Below are 24,854 nucleotides of genomic sequence, written 5' to 3' on the forward strand. Positions count from 1 at the left end.
GAGACCAGCCTCAGCAACACAGCAATATCCCATCTCTACAAAAATTTAAAAATTAGCTGGACATGGTGGACATGGTGGTCTCAGCTACTTAAGAGGTTGAGGTGAGAAGATTGCTTTAGCCCAGGAGTTGGAGGCTGCAGTGAGCTGTGATCATACCGCTGTACTCCAACCTGGGTGGATAGAGTGAGATCCTGTCTCTTAAAACAAAAATAATTTTTTATTTTTATTTATTTATTTATTGAGACAGAGTCGTGCTGTGTTGCCAGGCTGGAATGTAGTGGTACAATCTCAGCTTACTGCAGCCTCTGCCTTCCGGGTTCAAGCAATTCTCCTGCCTCACCCTCTAGAGTAGCTGGGATTACAGGGGCCCACCACCACGCCCAGCTCATTTTTGTGTTTGTGTTTTTAGTAGAGATGGGATTTCACCATGTTGGCCAGGCTGGTCTTGAACTCCTGACCTCAGGTGATCTGCCCACCTCGGTCTCCCAAAGCACTGGGATTACAGGCATGAGCCACCGTGCCCAACCAAAAACAAAAAGAATTTTTAAAATGTTTGTGTGCATGTATGTGTGTTTGTATGAGAAATCTTCAGTACAGAGTGATAAAGATTTTTAAAATTTTATTATGGAAATCAAATATACACAAAAGTTGAGACATCATATTTTTGTTTCATCTTCCCCTTCTGCTACATTATTTTAAAATTTCTGATATTCTACTATTTCATTTATAAATATATCCTTCATTATGTGGCTCTAAAATAGGGGTTGGCAAATTTTTTCTGTAAAGGATCAGATAGTAAATACATTTTAGGCTTTTAGGTCACATGGTTGCTATCATAACTGCTTAACTCTGTCACTGTAGTCCAAAGCAACCATAGACAGTAAATGAATGAGCATGTCTGTTTTTGTGAACACTGAAATTCTAATTTCATATAATTTTCACACATTAGAAGATTATCTGTGGCTTCTTTTTCTCTCAATTACTTAAATACATAAAAACCATTCTTAGTTTGTTAGGTATACAAATACAGGTGGCTCACCAGCATTAGTTTGCTGAGCTTTCTAAAAGCTCTCTTTCCCTCTCCCTCTAAAAAGAAATAACCACAATATTATCACACCTAAAACAAAACAAAAACTAATTTTTTATCAACTATCCAATGAATGTTCCAATTTACCCGGTTGTCTCATTAATCTTTTTTTATAGTTTATTTGAATTGTGACCCTTGTGACCCAAATAAGGTCCACGTCTTTCTTTCTTTTTTTAATTTGGAGACACAGTCTCGCTCTTTCACCCAGGCTGAAGTGCAGTGGCACAGTTTTGGCTCACTGCAGCCTCTGCTTCCCGAGTTCAAGCAATTCTCCTGCCTCAGCCTCCCAAGTAGCTGGGATTACAGGTGCCCATCACCACGCCTGGCTAATTTTTTTGTATTTTTAGTAGAGACAGGGTTTCACCATGAGGTCCAGGCTGGTCTCAAACTCCTGACCTTTGGTGATCCATGTTGTCCAGGCTGGTCTCTAACTCCTGACCTCTGGTGATCCGCCTGCCTCGGCCTCCCAGAGTGCTGGGATTACAGGCGTGAGCTACCATGGCCGGCCCCACATCTTTCAATCTGTCAGTTTCTTTCTTTTTTCCTTGCTGTTTGAAACCAGATTATTTTAGCTCCAGAATTTCCCACAATCTGAATTTTACTGGTTAAAGCTTGCTTGTTTCTTTTAATGTGTGTTCTTTACTCACCTATATTTCTTGTAAGCTGTTAGATCTAGAAGCTTTATCAGGTTCAGATTCAAGTTTTTGGCAACAGTATAGGTGGTATTCTGTATTTTCTGTTGTATCACATCAAGAAGCACACAATATCTTTTTGGGATATTAAGATTGATTAGTGGGACTGGGTGTGGTGGCTCAGGCCTATAATCCCAGCACTTTGGGAGGCCGAGGCAGGCAAATCACAAGGTCAGGAGTTTGAGATCAGCCTAGCCAAGATGGTGAAACCCCGTCTCTACCAAAAATACAAAAATTAGCTGGGTATGGTGGTGGGCGCCTGTAATCCCAGCTACTCAGGAGACAAGAGAATCACTTGAACCTTGGAGGCAGAGGTTGCAGTGAGCCGAGATTGCGCCACTGCACTCCTGCCTGGGTGACACTACGAGACTCCGTCTCAAAAAAAAAAAAAAAATCAGTGGGTTCAAGTATTGTATCATTCATTCATTCTAAACCTCCCATCAGCCTTGCATAGTCGTCATTTTTAGCAGCTACTGATAATCATTGCCTAGATTCAATATTTTATTAAGGTTTACAAAATAATTGTACCGTAATTCTAATATTTCTGCGTTTGATCACCAACACTTTTTTGTATAGATCTTTCCACATTAATTCTGGTTACCATGTGGGACTTTTATACAGAAAAGACAGAATAAATGCTTGCCTTGACTCTTCTTCCATCTTATTTACTAGGTTTTCAGAAGGAGTTGTTTTCTGAATGTCTTTTCTTTTCAGTTCTCAAATTGCTCCGTATCTGGCCATTGGAAACCTCTTTAAATTGACTCCTATGACCTTTTCATAAGACCTTCACTAGTCTTCCTTGCTTTCTAATATTACAGAATGTTCTAGATTCAATTTGTACATTCTGTACCTGAAACCAGCACTTGTGCCAAGAAACCCTATTTTTTTTAATTTTACTGGGAAATGGTATTTTATTCAATTATATTATGCTGGTCTGTGGAAGAATATAAAGAGCACCCAAGTTTCAACTATTAAGATCTCAGTGTTGTAACATATGAGTATTTCTCCATTTACCCTACGTGTTCAACATGAATTAATAAAGGGACTCTGTTCATCAGATTTTCTCAGGGATGCAGGCTGATGGGGCTTTCTCTCCACACATACTTCAATAGTAGTTACAGCAGTCAAAGGACAACATGGTTAATAAGGCACTGGCTTTTAAAAGCATTTGCCTTCTTTGAGTGTCACAGTAGTGGCGGATTAAAAAAATCAGTTAAAAAAAACACCAAAAACGTGTCTGACTGAAAATGTCAGCTACCATTTTGTCTGTTGACTAATGCAAGTATCATGGCTGTGCCTAACTTCAAATGGAGGAAGAAAGTACCATCCTCCCATGTGTCCAAAAAGGGAGCATTACCACAGCATGTTTTCTGGTCATCAATTATTCAGCTTCATCAAACAATCTGAAAGTCTCCTCTGAGTGATGCTAAGTATTCTAAACATCAGGGGAGTGATGCTCAGAAGTAAGCTGTACCCATACCCAATATACAGTTATGGAAAAGGAATAGGATAATCAGAGCAAACACTCTCATTCAGAAGAGGAAGCAGTGCAAGACAAGAGTTTTTAATCTAGAGCCATTCGGAAATCTAAATTAGAGGCTGTCTCAACTCAGGGTAGAGAGACTTTTGTGATTGCTTCCTTCTGGTCGAGGAAGAGGGTTTTCCAATCCATTGTTCTTTATGGCTGTGCTTTGACCCCCAAGTATATCCTTCTTTCCTAAGATATTTTTTCTTTTGAGAGAGGGTCTTACTTTGTTGCCCATACCAGAATGCAGTGATGCTATCACAGCTTACTGCAGCCTTGACCCCCCAGGCTCAAGTGATCCTTTCACTGGAACCACAGGCTTGTGCCACCATCCCTAATTTTAAAATTTTGTTTTAAAGCTGGGTGCAGTGGCTCACGCCTGTAATCCCAGCACTTTGAGAGGCCGAGGCAGGCAAATCACAAGGTCAGGAGCTCAAGACCAGCCTGGCCAACATGGTAAAATCCCATCTCTACTAAAAAAAAAAAAAAAAAATTTAGCTGGGTGTGGTGGTGGGTGCCTGTAATCCCAGCTACTCGGGAGGCTGAGGCAAGAGAATCGCTTGAACCCAGGAAGTGGAGGTTGCAGTGAGCTGAGATCGCACCACTGCACTCTGGCCTGGGCGACAGAGTCTCAAAAAAAATTTTGTGTGTGTGTTACAGACGGGGTCTCACTGTATTGCCCAGGCTGGTCTCAAACTCCTGAGCTCAGTCAAAATGCTAGGATCACAGGGATGAACCACTCCACCTGGCTAATTTTTCTTTTCTTTTTTTTTTGGTTTTGTTCTGAGACAGAGTCTCGCTCTGTCGCCAGGCGCCAGGCTGGAGTGCAGTGGCGCAATTTCAGATCACTGCAACCTCCACCTCCTGGGTTCAAGCAATTCTCCTGCCTCAGCCTCCCGAGTAGCTGGGACTACAGGCGCACGCCTCCATGCCCAGCTAATTTTTGTATTTTTAGTAGAGATGGGGTTTCACCATGTTGGCCAGGATGGTCCCGATCTCTTGACCTTGTGATCTGCCCGCCTCGGCCTCCCAAAGTGCTGGGATTACAGGCATGAGCCACCACGCCCGGCCTCTTTCTTTTTTTTTGAAGAGAGGATTTTGCTTTGTCACCCAGGCTAAAGTACAGTGGTATGTGATCACAGCTCACTGCAACCTCTGCACCGTGGGCTTAAGCAATCCTCCCACCTCAGCCTTCAAAGTAACTGGGACCACAGGCCCATACCACCATGCCCAGCTGTTTTTTTGTTCGTTCGTTTGAGATGGAGTCTTGCTCTGTTGCCCAGGCTATAGTGCAGTGGCGCAATCTTGGCTCACTGCAACCTACGCCTCCTGGGTTCATGCTATTCTCCTGCCTCAACCTCCCAAGTAGCTGGGACTACAGATGCCTGTCACCATGCCTGGCTAATTTTTGTGTTTTTAATAGAGACAGGGTTTCACCATATTGGCCAGGCTGATCTCGAACTTCTGACCTTGTGCTCTATCCACTTCGGCCTCCCAAAGTGCTGGGAATACAGGTACTGGCCCGGCTTATTTTTTTATACTTTTAGTAGAGACGAGGTCTCGCCACATTGCCCAGGCTGGTCTCAAACTCCTGAGCTCAGCAATCCGCCTGCCTTGGCCTCCCAAGTGCTAGGATTACAGGTTTGAGCCATTGTGCCTGGCATAATTTTTCATATTTTTAATTTTTAGCCTGCATAATTCTACATCAAGAAGGTAAGACATTTAATTAACCATATCATTACTGTTGGATATTGAGCTTGGCTGCAGGTTTTTGGTTATTTTAATGAAAGCAACCTTAAATATTTATATAAACAGTGTTTCAAAATCATTTACGTTATCTCTCTTTTATGATTTGTTAAAGCTGGAAGGATTGTGTAGCTTACTTAAGTTCTGCTCCCTCATCTTATAGACAAGGACCCTGAGTTTGAGTAATATCTCTGCAGTTATGTGACTTGTAAGTGGCACAGGTAGGACTTGTGCCCAGGCAGTCTGGCACCAGAGTCTGCTCTTGACTACTGTACTCTTATGTGTCACTGCTGAATTAAGCCTTAGTTAGCTAAGATACTGCCACTTGAAAGAGTGTTTTTAAAATTGGAATGCTTTGATAACTTTCATTGTTGAGCATTTTTCTATATGAAAATGTGTTGTCTAATGATGTTTTTTCCTTAGTTTGTAGTCTATCATCTGGAAAATTTGGGACATTACTTAGTGGTTCATGGGACACCACTGCAAAAGTCTGGCTGAATGACAAGTGCATGATGACCTTACAGGTACAGTGGTTCTGTGTAAATATTCTAAAGAATAATTAAATTTAATGATTCTGTGGCAACTTAAATTGATACCCATTTTACTCACAGGGCCATACAGCTGCGGTGTGGGCGGTAAAGATCTTACCTGAACAGGGCTTAATGTTGACTGGATCAGCTGATAAGACTATTAAACTGTGGAAGGCTGGAAGATGCGAGAGGACTTTTTCAGGTAAGATCAGAGTAGACAAGTTTTATAATATCCTTGCTTTTTATTTGCTCAGATTTTCTTTTCTCAGAAGTTTAAAAGCATGAAAATATTTGAAAAACATTAGTATATTTAGGCTATTATTTCTGACGAGTTAGTATCTAATACCTTTTAAAAAGATATAATGAGACCTCTCATAAAACAGTCAGGTATAACCTGATAAATAGCTGTCTGATAAGCTGTAATACGTGTATGTGCTTCTCTATATATGTATGTAATTTTTGGTACATAGTTATATTTTTGGTTGTCATTTTAATACTGGTTGTCATTTTAATAGCCTGAAACTTCTAATCATAAGCCTTACTGATTGTCAGTCAGCAGTGTTATCTTCATATATGGAAGAAAGCATTATTAGTGCCTTTATATTGAAGTGCATTGTTTTAACGAATTTCAGGCTTTGTTTATGTTGTGGTTTATGGTGAGTATTCTTTTTAAACCCCAGCTATTAAATAATGCCTATACTGATGCATATGCTGTCTAACAGTAATATCACTGATTTATATGTAGGCTACTTAAATTTTTACTGTGAATTTTAACTGTTGTTGTTTTCCCTCTCTTTTTGAATTTTCTCCTTAAAAGTTGGTAATTACCCAGGATAATATGCAGGAAGTCCCTTTATACAGATAAAAGTATCTTTTGGCCGGGCGTGGTGACTCACACCTGTAATCCCAGTCCTTTGGGAGGCTGAGGCAGGTGGATCACTTGGGGCCAGGAGTTTGAGACCAGCCTGGCCAACATGGTGAAACCCTATCTCTTTTAAAAATACAAAAGAATTAGCCAGATGTGGTGACACACGCCTGTAATCTCAGCTACTTGGGAGGCTGAGGCACGAGAATATCTTGAACCTTGGAGGCAGAGGCTGCAGTGAGCAGAGATCAAGCCATTGCACTCTAGCCTGGGTGACAAAGTGAGACTCCATCTCAAAAGCAAAACAAAAAAAGGAAAGAACAACAAAAATAGTATCTTTTGATGGAAAATGGATGATGACTAAGCATCCTTGTGTTTCTGCTTCCATATATACTATATGTATGAAATGATTATTTATCTGTGATAGCTAACCTAAGTCAACAAATACTGAACATGAGAAATCTGACTTCTAATCTCCATCACAAGATTCAGAGAATGTTTTGTTTTTAAATTTATGGGCTACTCTTTGTTGTATATTTCCGTTATATTTGAATATTTGTTTTTTATGAATTACTCTTGTTATTGGGGAAGAAAAGCTGTAAATGAATTATAAGGTGAAAATGAATTGTTGGGGCTAAAATACTATTTATGGAGGTTTTTGAAGAAGATATGATGAATATAAAGTAACTTTCCAAGACTGGTATTAAAAAAAAAATTGCTAAACTTTAGATACAAATTTTGGTTACCAGGCTTTCAATAGAAAAAAAAAAAGATTTCTCTAACTTGAAAATTAATTTTTACTACTCACTGATATGTATTATAATGTTAGCAAAATGTATGGAGCCATCAACCAGATTATCTATTTTAATGATTTGCATTATTGTTTTTGTAATGCAGGACACGAAGACTGTGTAAGAGGTTTGGCAATTTTGAGCGAAACAGAATTTCTTTCCTGTGCAAATGATGCTAGTGTTAGAAGGTGGCAAATCACTGGCGAGTGTCTTGAAGTATATTATGGACATACAAACTATATTTATAGTATATCTGTTTTTCCAAATTGTAGAGGTAAGATTATTTTATGCTGTGTATTTAATGTTTTGTATTGATCATTATTCCATCCCACTTGTGAGATAGAGGGAGGAGGGCTGATTACTTAAATCAATTTACTGTCTGTGGCTTGAGTAATTTAGTAAATTTATTTTGTAAGTATCTTTCTCCTGTTTACAAAGGAGAACACTGTATGCCATCTTTTTATTTTATTTTATTTTTTATGGAGATGGGTTTCACCATCTTGGCCAGGTTGGTCTTGAACCCCTGACCTTGTGATCCACCTGCCTTGGCCTCCTAAAGTGCTGGGATTATGGGTGTGAGCCACTGTGCCTGGCCTGTATGGCCATCTTTATATTAATTCAGATTAGATTGTTGTGTTGTAAAAAGTTCTTGGGTATCTGAAGAAAGACTTTGTTAAGATGTGACATGAATAAAAAGTGATTTTCAAGTTGTATATGTTGTAAGTGACAAACATGAAATTTAAAACTAATTTTAAAACACTGTGGGTTTTAAAAAGTCAGTTTATCTAGAAAGATGGTATGTATAAATATACTTAATTTTATTTATTCAAACTAATACTTCCTGTATTCATTGATTTTAGATTTTGTGACAACAGCAGAGGACAGATCTCTGAGAATCTGGAAACATGGGGAATGTGCTCAAACTATCCGACTTCCAGCTCAGTCTATATGGTGCTGCTGTGTGCTCGACAATGGTGACATTGTGGTTGGTGCGAGGTATTTATATTCTAGTCAGTCATTAAATGTTAAGGGTCTTTCTAGTCAGTCATTAAATGTTAGGTGTCTAGGCCTTCAGTAGGCATTAGAGTGTACAGAGATAAGCCATAAGGAATTTCAGGTGACTTGGGGAGACTATATGGACATTTCAAATACTAAACAAAACAGTGGTAGATACTACAGCTTTCACACTAAGTGATGCATGATATACCAGTATTGTACTGTAACTTGTGCAGTCAAGGTAGTGACTACGAAAGAAGTTAGAGAAGGTAGAGATTGGTGTGGGAAAACTTTCTATAGAAAAAGAAATTTGAATTGGATTTTGAAAGATTATGAGTAAGAAAAGATACGTGAATTTTTGTCAAAGCTAACAGTATAAGTTTCCTTCCTGAGAATGAATGCAGCGTGCATATGAAGTGAAGGAAAATGGTAGGAGACTAATGCTGGGATGACAGCTACAATGGTGGGCCTGGTGCAGTGGTTCACGCTTGTAATCCCAGCATTTAGGAAGACTGAGGTGGGTGGATCACCAGAGGTCAGGAGTTCACGACCAGCCTGGCTAACATGGTGAAACCCTGTTTCTCCTTAAAAAAAAAAAAAAAAAAAAAATACTAAAATTAGCTGGGCGTGGTGGCATGTGCCTCTAATCCCAGCTACTCAGGAGGCTGAGGATCACGTCACTGTACTCCAGTCTGGTGATGGAGAGAGACTCCGTCTTAAAGAAAAAAAAATAGGCACAATGGTAGTGGATAATAGGTACAGTGGGGCTTAACTCTGGAGAATCTTTAGTGCTTTCATGCCTGGCATTTTTTAGATTCAGTGTTTAGGATTAAAGCGTTGTGGTTCTTGAGCAAGAAATAGGATTAAAGCAGAACTTACAAATTATTAAATATGTAGATTGGATTTAACTGCTGGTGAGAATGGACAGGAAAGTAAATTAGAAAGCAAGTACAGTAGGAGTGTGAAGTTATAAGACATTGGCCCCACAATGCTAATGGGTAGGAGATAAATAAATGAGATAATCTGGAAGGAAAACAAAAAGAAAAAGGATGAAAGAAAAGGATAAAGCTTCAAACTGTTGGTGATTGGAAGTCCCCATTAATAAAAATGGGGAAGTGGGAGAATTGGTTAGGTGGAGAAGGTGATGACTGTGGCTTTAGACTTCCTGAAGTCTACAGTGGTGGTGAGCCACACTCATGCTAGTGGATCATGGCATTTGAACTGGAGCCTAGTATAAGAACTGAGGCTAAGAAAAAGATTTCGCAAAGCCTCCAAAAGCAAACCACAGAACACCATTCTCTGAGGGAAGAAATACAGGGGGGGAACAGAAGACTGAGACTAAGAACTGAGTTTTACGATATACCATCAGTAGAGAAAAAGAAGCTAGTAGGTTAAACAGAACAAAGGAATTCAAATGTTGAAATTTTAGGGAGACAGAAAAAGAGATTTTGGAGGGAGATTGTCATCAGTATCAAAAAGTATTTGAGGAGTCAAGGAATGGAAAGTTTGAAAAGCATTTGGATTTGGTTTGAAAGATGTTATTAATGACTCTTTTGGCATCAATCACATTTGGAATAGAATATCATAGAAAAAAAGGCAAGTTAGAGGAGATGGATGAAGGATCATAGATTACTCTGTAATGCTACTCTAGCATTGAAAGCAATAAGGCCAGGTGCTGTGACTCACACTTATAATCCCAGCACTTTGTAAGGTCCAGGTGGGAGGATCGCTTGAGCTCAGGAGGTCGAGACTAGCCTGGGTGAGCTAGCAAAACCCTGTCTCTACAAAAAAAAATTTCTTTAATTAGCTGGGCATGGTGGTGCACATCCGTAGTCCCAGCTGCTCAGGAGGCTGAGGTGGAAGGATTGCTTGGATCCAGGAATTTGAGGTTGCAGTAAGCTGTGATTGCCGTCCCTGCACTCCAGCCTAGGTGACAGAATGGGACCCTGTCTCCAAAAAAAAAAAAAAAAAGGAAGAAGAAAAAGAAGGTGACAGCTATAAGGGATAGAGGGTCTAATAAAGTAGGTGTTTTATTTTTTGGCTGGGGCAGGGCTTGATATGTAGGGTTAGTTTTTCGCCCCCAGCAAGCATATTTGAAGTTGAAGAAAAACTAATAGAGTGGTATAGATGTTTTGGATGATTAAGTTAGAAACAGGTTTCCTGTAGAATGGGCCAGGATTAATACAGTTGGAAGTGTCTAATTTGTTTTTCCTATCTCAGAAAATACAGTTGGAAGTGTCTAATTTGTTTCTCGTATCTCAGAATTTAGAATTAATAAATCGAGATGAAGTAATTTTTCTGAGAAAAGAGGTTAAGGGCTGCCATCAAATCCAAACATGAGGCCTTTCTTTTTTTTTCCTTGACTGAAGTTACATTGCTACTTTTCTACTGAACATCTGCTATTTTTAAGCCTTATATTGGGTATTTGAGTCCTTTATAAACTAAACCAGTTCAGTACCCTTCTCTATATGGTAATAACTATAAAATATTGACTTTAAATATATATTTCTCTGTTCTTTGTCAATAACTTCTCTGTTAAATAGTTGGCATAATAGAGATTAGTATGTGCTAAAGTCAGCACAGTGCTGTAATCAGCAATTAATACATGCTAATGTTTCTCATACTCATTGATAGAGATTATTTTAACTATGGATCATTCACGTGTGATAATGTTAATGTATTACGGCAATGACTTTTAAAATCAGGTTGTTTTTCCTTACAGTGATGGCATTATTAGAGTGTTTACAGAATCAGAAGATCGAACAGCAAGTGCTGAAGAAATCAAGGCTTTTGAAAAGGAGCTCTCTCAGGCAACCATTGATTCTAAAACTGGTGATTTAGGGGACATCAATGCTGAGCAGCTTCCTGGGAGGGAACATCTTAATGAACCTGGTAAGTATTTTATTTTACCTAATAGAAAAAATTCCACCATATTTGCCTTTTGGAATAATTAAGAGAAGATAAATAAATGTTTTGCTTGTGTTTTAGTGTTACTCTTATTGCTTGATACTGATTTTTGAGAAATTTTACCATTATACATAATCACTGTGAGAAACCATATTCTTGCCTCTGTCTCACAGTAGACTTTGAATTAAGCTTCTGATAAACGGAATTAAAAAATAAATCTCCCAGCACTTATATCATTTACAGTAGGCACTCAGAAGGCACTCATTTAATGCTTTTTGGTTGATTGGATTCCCTGAGAGGGGTTGTGCAAACTGAATATTAAAATAAGTTTAAATACAAAATTAGCCAGGTGTGATGGCATGCGCCTGTAGTCCCAGCTATTTAGGAGACTGAGGTGGGAAGATGGTTTGAGCCCAGGTTCGAGCCCAGAATGTGGAGGCTGCAGTGAGCTGAGACCACACCATTGCACTCCAGCCTGGATTACAGAGCGTGACTCTGTCTCAAACTAACAAAAGAAAAAAAGAGTTTAATTCAAGCATTATCTGTGTAATGAATTGGGAATCATTTGAGTTTGAAATCAGAGGACAGTAGTCTTCTCAAATGAAATCTTGTGTTGGATATATCCCTTGACTGCAGTATTATACCAGTGCTTCTCAAAGCTTGATTCAGGGACCTCTGGGGATTCTGAGATCCTATCAGGATGTCCACGAGGTCGAAACTAATTTTTATAATACTAGATATTTGACTTTTTTACATTGTGTTAACATTTGCACATTGTGCTAACGTTTACACTTATGGTACAAAAACAATGGTGGGTAAAACCACTGGTTCATTCGTATGTAAATCAAGGCAGGGGCACTAAACCATTCTGGTAAGTTACTATGTTCTTCCCTTGCATACAGTTGTAGTTTTTTTGAAAAAACCATTTACCATTAAGCATGTCCTTGATGAGGCATTAATATTAAGAATTATCAATTTTATTATAATTTGACACATCTTTTTAAATATTCTGGGTGAGAAACAGAAAACAGACATAAATCAAAATACTGTGGTGTCTTGAAGAAAAGCATGTTTACAGTCGTTTGAGTTACAGCCGAAACTACCAGTTTTTTCAGGGAGTGCTATTTTTATTTGAAAGAGTGACTACCGTTATTCAGGCTTTGGTATTCGGCAGAATTTTTTTTTAAAATAAACAAATTGACTATGTTCCTTTAAGGAAAATTACGGACAATATATGTTGCCAAAATAAAATTCAAGCTTCTGAGTGAAAATTGAAATTTAGGAAAAATGTATCTCCACCAGGATCTTAGTAGCTTCCCAGTTGTATTGATACCAGTGGCAATATTAACAAATGCATTTTTAAATATTGAATAATAAACTGTGTAAATAAGCAGAAGATCTGCTTAAGTCATTGAACCATTATTTTCCATATGACCAGTATCTGATACCAACTCAGACATGGGTAAGAGATCCATTCAAAGTGTAAGATAGATCGGTAGTAGATTTTAGTACAATAGGGCATGAGAAATTCATTGATGTGGTTTCAGATTGTATACTATATAACCTTTAAAAAACTAGTATTTCTGGCCTATCCATATTTTCCAAAAAGACTTGTCTTCTCTTTTCAACTGCCTACATGTGTTAGACTGGATATTCTTTATGTAGTCAACCAAAATAACAAATTGTGACAGATTAAGATGGGGTAAGGAGGGAAATTAAAGTACGATGGACTAGGCTAGAACCGGCATATATCACACCCACCCAGATTACACTGACCATTACTCAGTAATATGACATCATGCGACTGCTTGATGCAAGGGGGCTAGATAATATAGTCTCTGGCTAGACAACTACAGCTGTATCCAATGGAAGAAGAGCATGATTCTTTGCAGGATGGATAGCTGTTTTCGCCACGAAAGGCCTTGTTGAAAACGTGACATTTGTGTAAAGTCCTTAAAGAGGCAAAGGAGCAAATACTGCCAATATCTGTGTGAAGAGTATCATAGACAGGATAAAAAGTCAGTGCAAAGGCTCTGTGGCTGAAGTTGGGAGATGTGGGGACAGGGGGAATAGTAGAAAGTAAGATCATATAGGATAGTGGGGGCAATTTATATGTGGTCTTGTACACTTCTTGAGGGTTTAGGCTTTTACCAAGTGAGATGAGAAGCATCGATGGGTTTCAAGCAGAAAAGTGTCAGTACCTACTTAAACCTTTGAAAAAATCTGAGGTTGCTGGGTGGAATATACACTGTCGGGGGCCAAGAGCACAGGTAAGAGGCCATTGAATCAATCCAATTGAGAAATGATGGTGGCTTGGACCAAGGGATGATGATGGAGATGTTAAGGAGACATAGTTTTCTAGATACATTTAAAAGAATAAGCTGATAGAAGTAGCTGTAGGGGGTGCTGAGAAGTAGGTGAAGATGCTGTGGGGTTGAGAGAAAGAGGTATCAGATTTTTATATTTTTTGGCTTGAGCCACTGGATTAATGTAGAGCCATTTACCAAAATGAAATGTGTTAGGAGGAAATATTCACTAATAAAACTTGTTTTATTTTTGATGGGCCAGTTGCTTCCTAGTAGAGTCATGTTTTGTTAACCTTCCCTTGATTAATGATATTTCATTTTAACTGTTACTTTCTTTTGGCCACTTTCTAGTAAAATTACATTTTTAAATCTTTTATTTAATACAATTTTCTTTTTAAAACAAAATCCATATTCTCTTATGTGTAAATTTTAATGTTAAGAAATTTCTATCTAAATGTTTTTCAATTTTACACTGCCATTCTACCTTTGATTCTTAAAATTTTTATTTTAAGGTACTAGAGAAGGACAGACTCGTCTAATCAGAGATGGGGAGAAAGTCGAAGCCTATCAGTGGAGTGTTAGTGAAGGGAGGTGGATAAAAATTGGTGATGTTGTTGGCTCATCTGGTGCTAATCAGCAAACATCTGGAAAAGTTTTATATGAAGGGAAAGTATGTGGACTTCTTTCTAATTACCATTATCTTAAATGATTAGGCAAATGAAAGGTTTGCTTTGCCCCATAGTGATAAAATTTCTTTGTTTTGACATTTAAAAATACATTACATTTTTCTCTGCCATGAAATAGGTATTTTAAAAGTATCTTCCCATGTAGAGAGAGCTGCATTTGATGGACAAATTAGCAAGTGTCTGTCACTTAATAGTTCCTACAAAAAGCTGTTCCCAGCCATTTTGGATTGGGAGCTTCTGTGCCACCTTTCATCTAATGCCTCATGCCTGGCTATATTTATCTTGACAAGACATGAGGGACCCTGCAGGGCAGCGCTTAAAATGCCAGCATGTTTTGGTGAGTAGGGCACAGTAACAGCTGATAATTTTGGCCTTAATATCAACCAGTTGGAAACCCTCCTTTGGCCCTAGAATATGTAGTTGTAATCCATCCTTCATCCTCACCCCCATCCCCTAATGAAATACTAATTTTGCATCACATGCATATGGGGGCGATTAATCTTTATCTGCCAAAACGGAAGATTTTACTACCACTTTGGAGAAAGTTTAAGTACTATAATTATTAAAATAAAGAACACATCTGTGTTGTATATGTCATTAATATATATGAACTGATAAATTAATAAACATGTATCTCCTTTTTATATTCCTACTTTAGGAATTTGATTATGTTTTCTCAATTGATGTTAATGAAGGTGGACCATCATATAAATTGCCATATAATACTAGTGATGATCCCTGGTTAACTGCCTACAACTTCTTACAGAAGAATGATTTGAATCCCATGTTTCTGGATCAAGTGGCTAAATTTATTATTGATAACACAAAAGGTCAAATGTTGGGACTTGGGAATCCCAACTTTTCAGATCCATTTACGGGTAAGTTAGTGTTTATATTGTCTTATGTAGTTCCATCTGTGTTGATTTATTTTTTTGATGTTTTCAAACACTTGTGGTTAGCTTTTTCAATAAAGACCAACATCTACAGCAGGGTTTTACTTCACATTCATATGTTTAAGCCTCAAATTATGTAGTAAATCTGTATTTTACAGAAATAATCATAAATTGTCTTTCAGAAATACAATCATACTATAATATAAACTAAATGAAATGTCAGTTATTTGAAACAAACTAGTAAGTTCTTTTATATAGTGTTTCTTTTAAAAATATATATTTTGGCAAAATTTAGTAAATAATTCTTTTTTCAGATAAGGCTACATTGGTTAGTTGTGCCTCAGATCTAAGAGTGAACCCTGTGGGTAGTTTTAGTTTATATGAGATGTGTATTCTACACATTGATTTTAAGTTAGTTGTTTGTAACATTGTATGCAATATCTCAGCTGTTATAAATGCAGTTAGGTGCTCATACCAGTCTGTAAATTGTAATCCTCGTGGTACTAGTCCAAATTCTGGCTCCTAGGAAGTGGATTCTTATCCTAGTAGTTCTGGATACTGGTATAGGAGGAATAAAATGCCTCCTCTAACTATATTTTTATATAGGCACTTTACCGTTAATGTTTCTTCTCGTCATTTCTGATGCACGTTTTTCATGTGCTAGTGATCTTCCTTGTTTTACAAAAACCTCATATATATTCCTGTCTCAAATCCTTATGTAGATCCACCTTTTCTTCCCTGACAGGTACTCCACATTCCCAAATTATCTCCTCTCCTTCTACTTCAGAATTTCATTGCCCATTCATATAATAAAGTTAATGTTACCTGCATGTTGATTTAAATAGAAGTATCAAAGTAACTCACTATTGACTTAAAAGATGATCTAATCCTCCAAATACTTGCACTTGAAAAAAGAAAAAAGAAAAGAAGTGCTTAGTATCTGGAGATTTTTGTTGTTGGAATTTCAGACTATCGTTCAAAAGAGTGAACACATATTTTAGTACTGTGTATGTTATTTTGGGTGTGGGATACAGGAAAGGAATTAAGCTAGCTGACTTTTTCTGGAAACCTCGGAACTACTTGGCTTGTTTTGCCCTTCCAAGACTCTTACTTTTATCTATCTGTCTGTCTATCTATCTTTTTGAGATGGAGTCTCGCTCTGTTGCCCAGGCTGGAGTGCAGTGGAGCGATCTTGGCTCACTGTAGCCTCCACATCCCGGGTTAAAGCAATTCTCTGCCTCAGCCTCCCAAGTAGCTGGGATTACAGGTGCCCGCCACCACACCCAGCTAATTTTTTTGTATTTTTAGTAGAGACGGGGTTTCACCATCTTGGCTAGGCTGTTCTTGAACTCCTGACCTCGTGATCCACCTGCCTCGGCCTCCCAAAGTTCTGGGATTACAGGCGTGAGCCACTGTGCCTGGCCCCAAGACTCTATAAGTATCTTAGAAATTTTTTTTTTTTTTTTTTGTGGACAACCTGATTATTTCCCTAGAGGTGGTAACAAAACATATGCACATACACCAGACATTCGTAAATGTATAAATGGAAATCTCTTTCCTTTGTAGTTTTCATCCCCTTTCTAATTCTCTTCTCCAGTAGGTTGTAAGGTTCAGTGAATATAAGCAATTTTGTTCCCTGCTGGATCTCCAGCACTGAGTCCATTGCTTGACACATGAATTAATGAACCTAGAGTTCTAAAAGATTAACATTTAGTGCCTGTGGTTTTGATAGCAACAACAACTGTAGGAATTCTAGTGAATTTGTATAGGAACAGGGACAGGAATTGATTGTATGTATATATATTTAGGGCAGATATGACCTGCAATTCTCTTTTGATATTTGAATTCAGTTTTAATATTTAAGTGCTGGTGCTAAGATACAATAAAGCATTAAAGTTAAGAAAACAAAACTTGGAGAATCATTAAAATTTCAGTTTTTTCCCAGCTATAATAAGACTTCTAACTGTAGTTTCTGATATTTCTGTCATGTGAAAGTTTTGATCTTCTGTTTTTCTCCAAATGTAGGTTCTTCTGATATAAGCATTGTGTTGTTTGTAAAAATCAGAACTTTGATGTACTTCTGCTTTTTCTTTGTTTTGCCTTGACAGGTGGTGGTCGTTATGTACCGGGCTCTTCAGGATCTTCTAATACACTACCCACAGCAGATCCTTTTACAGGTGAGATGCAGTTTTGATTCATGTATCTTTCTTCACTAAATATGTAGCATCTTACATTATGTGGCTTTACATCTTGGAGATGTCATCCAGTAACTGATAATTACCTTATCTGTATTTCCAATTTTGATGGATCTCCTTTTCTTTAACTTCTGATTTTTTCTTTTTCCTGGAGTAGTTGTGTAGATTTCCTCATGACTTTTAAATAGCATATTTTTAGAATTCATTGTTTTTTCCAGGGGTCTTTCCCACCAGGAGAGCAGAGTAGTTAAGAACATAGGTTTTAGAGTCAGACAAACCTTGTTTCGAAATTGGGCTCTACCACTTACTTGCTATGAGAAGTTAGCAAGTTACCTAACCTATCTGAGCCTATTTTTTTTATCTGTGAAATTAGATAATAGGGGAACCCACCAACCAAGACACAGCTGAGTGCTATCACACTGGCGAGATGCTACCAATCACGAGCAGAGAAGGAGCCATGTGAGTCCCTGATACTGGATGGAGCAGTGCAATCAAGAAATCTCCCCAGGGATATTTTGACATAATGTGGAAGGAGACATTCCACCCAGCTACACAGGAATAGTCTTCCTAATCTAAGTTATTAATGTCCTTCTTGAAGCCCTTGAAGTGTTGGTGTGTCTCCTCAAAATGAATTTATTTACCAAGGTATGCATGCCTCAGCATCAACACTACTGGAAAAAGTTGCCAGAGTTGGACTTTAAGGCAACTGAAGAAGTCTCTATTTTCAGAATGGCTTTGATATCTTGTATGATGCTGTTGCTGGATCTTCAGACAGAGTTCCTCGACAATATACTCAGTTTGGGAAGAGATTCATAGCCTTTAGGTATCTACTGGCCTTGCAGATTAGTACTGTGAGCTATAAAAATGACAACCTACAATGAGCTATTGATTGGACAAACACCCAACGTTAGGTCGGTGTCATGAAGTTGTGGATTGCTGTCAGTGAGCTTTCTTTTTCCTGTGAATGTATTGGTGGCCCAGATGCAAATGGTTATACCATGTGCATTGATAACCAGTAAATGAAAAGAATTAGCTATCACGCTAAATGCTGTGATGGTACAGTGGCTGTTAAGGAAGTCTTTGATAACATACTGTGATTTCAAATGGTAGTAAGCATCTGAAGAGTAGATAAAGATGGCTTTCTCTTTATCAGCAGTTCTGAAACAGTGATGCCCTGAAACTTACAACAAGTGAGAATCCAAATCACTTTGGCGGCTTTTTTTTGGAACAGAAAGAACATACTAAGCTTCAAGTAATAACAGCAAAATCAAGAAGTCTCCTGGGGCCATCATAACCAGAGTATATCTCACTGTTCCATAATGTCAATAACTCAGAAGATGCAATGATTATGCAGATATGCAAGATAGTATGCACAGTGTCCAAGAGAATTAGGGTATCATTAGGATAATTGAATACACTTTTATATAAATAGATAACAGCATCTACCATATCGAGGTATGAAAATAAAATAGCATCATATGTGTAAGTGTTAAGCGAAATGCCTGGAGTATATTTAAGCCATTGGTATATGTTAGTTATTGTTGAGGATGATGATGTTTTCCTAACTTTGTCAACAGCAGTGGGGCCGAAAGATTTCCCTATTCGGCTACAACTTAAGGTCAATCTTAATTCTTCTTTCTTTTCTTATTAATTTATGCAGTCCTTAAACTGCTAATGTTTATTAGAATGATCTGGGAATCTTGTTTAAATTACTTATCCCAGGGTTCTACCCCAAGAAATTGTGATTCACTAGATTAGTGAGGAGGTTAAAACTATTCATGCTCTGATCTCTCACCCAAGGATTCTAATTAAATAAATGATCTTGGTTGTAGTTTGATCTCATATTTTTTTTTCCTTTTTTATTTTTTTGAGACAGAGTTTTGCTCTTGTTGCCCAGGCTGGAGTGAAATGGTGCGATCTCAGCTCACCACAACCTCCGCCTCCAGGGTTCAAGCCATTCTTCTGCCTCAGCCTCCGAAATAGCTGGGATTACAGGCATGCACCATCACACCCAGCTAATTTTGTATTTTTAGTAGAGAAGGGGTTTCAACATGTTGGTTGGGCTGGTCTCAAACTCCTGACCTCAGGTGATCCGCCTGCCTTGGCCTCCAAAAGTGCTGGTATTAAAGGTGTGAGCCACCATGCCTGGCAATCTTAGATATTTTTTTAAGTTCCTTAAGTGTTTCTAAAGTGGAGCCAGTTTGGAGTACCCCTGGGTTATGGGTGAACTCTGGGAATCTGTGTATTGAATCTGATTCATTCAGGTGGACAGAGAACCATATTTAGAAAAGTGTCAGACTGTACTTTATCCCTTAACAGCTTAATGCCTTGGGCAAGTTATTCAACCTTCTGCTTCTAAAATATTGTGAATTATAATGGTATCTACATAATACTTTAATAAAGATGATTAGCTGGCATATGGTTAAAATTCAGCAAATCCATTTATTCTGTGTTCCTCATTTTAATTAATCTTACTTTTTTTGGTTTGTTTTGCTTTTTAAATTTTGTTTGGCTTTTCTGTATGTGTTGTACTGGTTACAACAACTCCTAGAGTATAAACTCAGAGAGGCTAGAAGAGTTAGCTCAGTTTTATTCTTCTCATAAAGGCTGATCCAGTTTTCTGAACATCTCCAAACCCTGCTGATTCTCTCTCTACACTTTTTATGTTTCCTTCTTTCTATTTTCAGTAAGAGAGCCACAAGTATTATCTATAATAAAATGTGACTGGGCTGTTGTCATAGTATCTCTAACTCTTACCTCAGTCTTTTCCAATTGTGTTATGTGTTAGTTAGTCCCACTCCTTTACTTTAATGGAATAGCATTCATATTTTGTTCTGCAAACTTTTATTTCTCTCCAATCCACTTGTATTTTTGTAATTTACTAGACTTCCATCATTATAATATATAAGGCATGTAATGTTTACTTTGTAGCTAACATTTACTGGGCACTTACAACATGCCCAGGCACTGTTCTCAGCATTTTTCTGTATTCAATTTATGGCATATTTATTATTTATATAATGATGCATTGTGAAGTGTGCTTAACAATGGGAATAATTGAGTCTATTTAAAGAAGGAGCAGTTTGAACTTTATAATTTGCAGTCACCTTTGCTTACTAGAAGTATTACTGTATTGTAGGTGCTGGTCGTTATGTACCAGGTTCTGCAGGTATGGGAACTACCATGGCTGGAGTTGATCCATTTACAGGTACATACTTTTTATTTATTTTTCTTTTTTTTTAGATTTTAAAAATTCATTGGAACTTATATTTAATTAAAAAAGTAAGAAAATTTGTTTTAATTTTTGCTTGAGAACTTTTTATATAGTAAATCAAGATCAGACTTGTCTGGCTTTTTTCGTTTTCTCAGAATTGTCCCATTACTACTATTAGAATCATCTGGGGAACTTTACAAACATACTTCAGCCTTATCCCCAGAAGTGCTTACTTGGTCTAATTCTGCTCTGAGTTGGGGGCTTGACAAAGGGTAGCTTTATAATCTTCCAGTGTGATTCTAATATGTATCCAGGATTCGAAACTACTGTTTTACTGTAGTAAGTCTGCTTTCCTCACTACTCTTACAAAGTCTGTGTTTATTCTGATCTCTTCATTCTAACTTAATGTGTTGAGAATGTTATTCAATGGATTATACATTGTTCTCTTTAAGAAGACCCAAGAAAGTATTTGTTTCTGTGATTTAGGCCTGGAATAGCTATTGTTCTTCTGAGCAACTGATTTTTTTTTTAATCCTTAGTTATCTAGTCTACAGTCTGACATACCTCATTTGTTCGTTGAATATATGCTGGCATGTTTTCCTCTGTATTAGCTGCCAGAAAAACACAGAACTAAATTTGTGGTTCATCTCTTTCAAGTTTGACATATTTCTTGGCACATATTTTTTCTACATAAGTTTTATGTTCTATATAATTTATATAAGAGAAATTTAGTAACATATATGTTATTCAGCATCAAAATAAACACCCATAAACCCACCACTTAATAACTTAGCATACTTTTTATTATTTTTGAGATGGGATCTTATTTTGTTACCTGGGCTGAGCTCAAACTCCTGGGCTCATATGATCCTCCCACCTCTGCCTCCTGAGTAGTTGGGTTTACATGCACATGCTACCATGTACAGCACTTGGCATGTGATTTTGTAAGCTATTTTTTAATTGAAAAAGTAACATTGGTTAGCAATACTGAAGCATAACATAGTACCTGTAATTAAGATTATGGACTCTGGAATGAGAATCTAGATTCAAATCTCAGTTCTACTACTTTTTATCTATTTGACCTTGAACAGGTTATTTGATGTGTCTGTGCTTTTGTTATTCTCATTTGCAAAGTTGAGAATATCTACCTCTTAGAATTAAGAGCTTAAAATTATAAAATTTATGTAAATAACTTTTTACCAAATTAATCCTTAGTAATTGTTAGCTATACTTGTTAATAAAAGTTAACAGTGCTCCCTCTCATTTTCCAGAAGTTTGTTTTTAACAGTATAGTGTACATATTGGAACTTTATATAACTTAGTACAAGCTAATGTCACCTCTCGCCTAGACTAATGAAATAACTTCCAAATTAGTCTCTCCATGATCCATATTGTAGCCAGTAATCTTTTAATTGCTTACTCTGTTTTTGTACCTCCCTTGATTTAAAAACTCTTCAGTGGGCCGGGCGCGGTGGTTCACGCCTATAATCCCAGCACTTTGGGAGGCTGAGGCGGGTAGATCACGAGGTCAGGAGGTTGAGACCATCCTGGCCAACATGGTGAAACTCCATCTCTACTAAAAAATACAAAAGTTAGCTGGGCGTGGTGGCGTGCATCTGTGGTCCCAGCTACTTGGGAGGCTGAGGCAGGAGAATTGCTTGAACCCGTGAGATGGAGGTTGCATTGAGCCAAGATCGTGCCACTGCACTCCAGCCTGGCGCCTGGCGACAGAGAGAGACTGTTTCACAAAAACAAAAAACTCTTCAGTGGCTTCCTAGTATTTTTCTCTTGCCTTGCCTCACATTCCTCACTGCCTTCTGTCCAGCCATACTGGCGTGCATCAGTTTCTTGAGCATGTAATGCTATTTTCTACCTCCAGAGCTTTGAACTCACTGTGCTCTTTTGGCATACTTATGCATTGCCCTTTGCCTTGTCATTTAGACCACAAATTATTGGTTGTTTCTCTCCTTTTTCTTTTTTATTTAATTTTGTAATACAATATTAATTATATAAGCTCAATGAAACTTTTCTGAACACCCAAATATATCCTTTGCTAGATCACCTACTCTGTCTTTCATTGCATCCTGTACTTTTCCATCAGGGAACTTTTCATTGTACTTATTTGGATAATATTTTATTACTATTTGCATTCTTAACTACTAGACTGTAATGACCATGAATGCAGGCAATGTATGTATAGCTCATTTTTATGTCAAGAAAAATTTATTCATTATAAACAATTAATTTTATACACCATTCTCATTACTTGTTTGATCTTTGCCTTCATCCCTTTCTATTCCTAATATTCTCAGAATTATTAACATACATCTTTTATTTATATTTTTTCACAATACCTTAACTGTACGTTAGAACAAAATGGGGTTTAAAATGATTAAGATGTGAAATGTAAGTGAGATGTAAATTAAATTTAAATTATACTTTAGTTGAAGGTCACTGCCGGGCGTGGTGGCTCACGCCTGTAATCCCAGCACTTTGGGAGGCTGAGGCAGGCAGATCACAAGGTCAGGAGATTGAGACCATCCTGGTCAACATGGTGAAACCCCGTCTCTACTAAAAATACAAAAATCAGCTGGGCGTGGTGGCACGTGCCTGTAGTCCCAGCTACTCAGGAGTCTGAGGCAGGAGAAGTGCTTGAACCCAGGAGGCGGAGGTTGCACCATTGCACTCCAGCCTGGGCAACAGAGCAAGACTGCGTCTCAAAAAAAAAGGTCACTTTATTCATTGAATATTTTCATCTTGTGCCAGTTTGTTCATCATCGGATACTCAGTTTCTGTTAATTAAGATGTTAAAAAAAAAAAAGTATAAAAGACTAGGACTCATCAGCAAACAACCATAGCACACATTTACCTATGTATGTAACAAACTTGTACATCCTGCACATGTACCCTGGAATTTAAAAAATAAAATAAAAAAAAAAAGACTAGGACTTCTGTCCTTCAGGTATTTACAACTTGGGAATTTATAAAGATACAGAAAAAGATGAGAGAAAATGATAATGCCTACTATTCATTTTGAATAAAAGACATAAGAAAGGAGAGATCAGTATTCCTTAGAGAAGATGAGAATGGAAAGTTTCATACAATTATATGGTATTTTTTGACGATATTTAAAATTTGTAATTTAGATTGAATCTTAGGCCAGGCTTAGTGGCTCATGTCTGTAATCCCAGCACTTTGGCAGGCCGAGGTGGGAGGATCGCTTGAGCCCAGGAGATTGAGGCTGCAGTGAGCTGTGATTGCACCACTGCACCCTGTCTAAGAAAGAAAAAAGAAGTAGAAAATACGAGATGGAAAGTTCTTGTTCTACATTTAAGTTTCCATTCCCAAAACCATATTATATCAATAAATATAAATTATACAAAATCTTATAGATTTCTTTATATTTCCCCTTGAGGTTCCTTGTTAGTTTACTGCATGCACTGAATAGTTACATATCTCAGTAATTGTGAAAACTAAGTTATGTATTAGAAAAATCTTATTTTTGATCACTCCTTATGATTGTCATCATGTTCTATTCTTTAAAAAGGGAATAGTGCCTACCGATCAGCTGCATCTAAAACAATGAATATTTATTTCCCTAAAAAAGAGGCTGTCACTTTTGACCAAGCAAACCCTACACAAATATTAGGTAAGTCTCTTGATAATTAATATTTTCACATATTCACAGACTGTTTGAGTTGTCATCAAGGTTGTTTCTCTTCCCGACATGTGTCAGGAATTGGGCATTTAATATGAATAGAGATTTCTTTTGCGGTATTAAACAACTATGTCCACCACAAATAGGTAATCTGGTAATGGATCTACAATACTTTGTAAAAGCTTTACACAAACATAAAGTAAATAATTTATGATGACTTTAATCAGTAAAAATTTAAAGGTGGAAAATGTAAGTTCTACCCACCCAAGCTCTTAATGTTTTCAGGAAAGAAAATTAATGAAAATGAATGAGTAAAGCATTTGAAAAATAAAGATCTTATCTTTAAAAAATTAGTGGCCCTCAGAAATAATAAAAGGTCATTTTAAATCTCCCATTAGAAGTGAAACTACTTTAGTGACTTAGATTCCTTTTTCTGTTTATTTGTGTTCCTCAAAACACAGTGTTTTGTTATTGTGTTGGACTAAGAGTACTGTTAGCTTTGTTTGCAACAAAGATTATGATGAGAATTAATTGGGATAACATAACATACTTACCAGAGTATAAGGCAGGGTCAGTATTATGAACATTTATAAAAGTCACTCATGAATGTTTTCTTAATCACTTTATTTTAAATAATGTAGAATATGCACACTTTTAGACTTTTAACTCTTGTGAAAATCTAACAGGTATCTTGATTTTTGCATTCCTTAATAAACTTCATTTTTATTTATTAGTGTTAAAATTGTTAATGCCTGAGATTAGT

At 37.3% G+C, this 24,854-nt stretch overlaps 1 protein-coding gene across 1 annotated transcript in view; it reads left to right on the plus strand.

The window, feature by feature from the left end:
• Window positions 1–24,854, plus strand: part of PLAA (phospholipase A2 activating protein) — a 43,546-nt gene that overhangs the window by 14,086 nt on the left and 4,606 nt on the right. The window contains exons 3-12 of the mRNA XM_012454628.2: window positions 5,474–5,574; window positions 5,662–5,782; window positions 7,343–7,510; window positions 8,097–8,232; window positions 10,955–11,124; window positions 13,958–14,115; window positions 14,790–15,009; window positions 17,133–17,201; window positions 20,359–20,427; window positions 23,981–24,082. Coding sequence (XP_012310051.1) covers window positions 5,474–5,574; window positions 5,662–5,782; window positions 7,343–7,510; window positions 8,097–8,232; window positions 10,955–11,124; window positions 13,958–14,115; window positions 14,790–15,009; window positions 17,133–17,201; window positions 20,359–20,427; window positions 23,981–24,082 — 1,314 coding nt within the window. The remainder of the gene's footprint in view (window positions 1–5,473; window positions 5,575–5,661; window positions 5,783–7,342; window positions 7,511–8,096; window positions 8,233–10,954; window positions 11,125–13,957; window positions 14,116–14,789; window positions 15,010–17,132; window positions 17,202–20,358; window positions 20,428–23,980; window positions 24,083–24,854) is intronic.

Source organism: Aotus nancymaae, unplaced genomic scaffold, assembly GCF_030222135.1.
Source record: "Aotus nancymaae isolate 86718 unplaced genomic scaffold, 86718_ANA_hifiasm-v0.15.2.pri h1tg000003l, whole genome shotgun sequence".
Lineage (NCBI taxonomy): Eukaryota > Metazoa > Chordata > Mammalia > Primates > Aotidae > Aotus > Aotus nancymaae.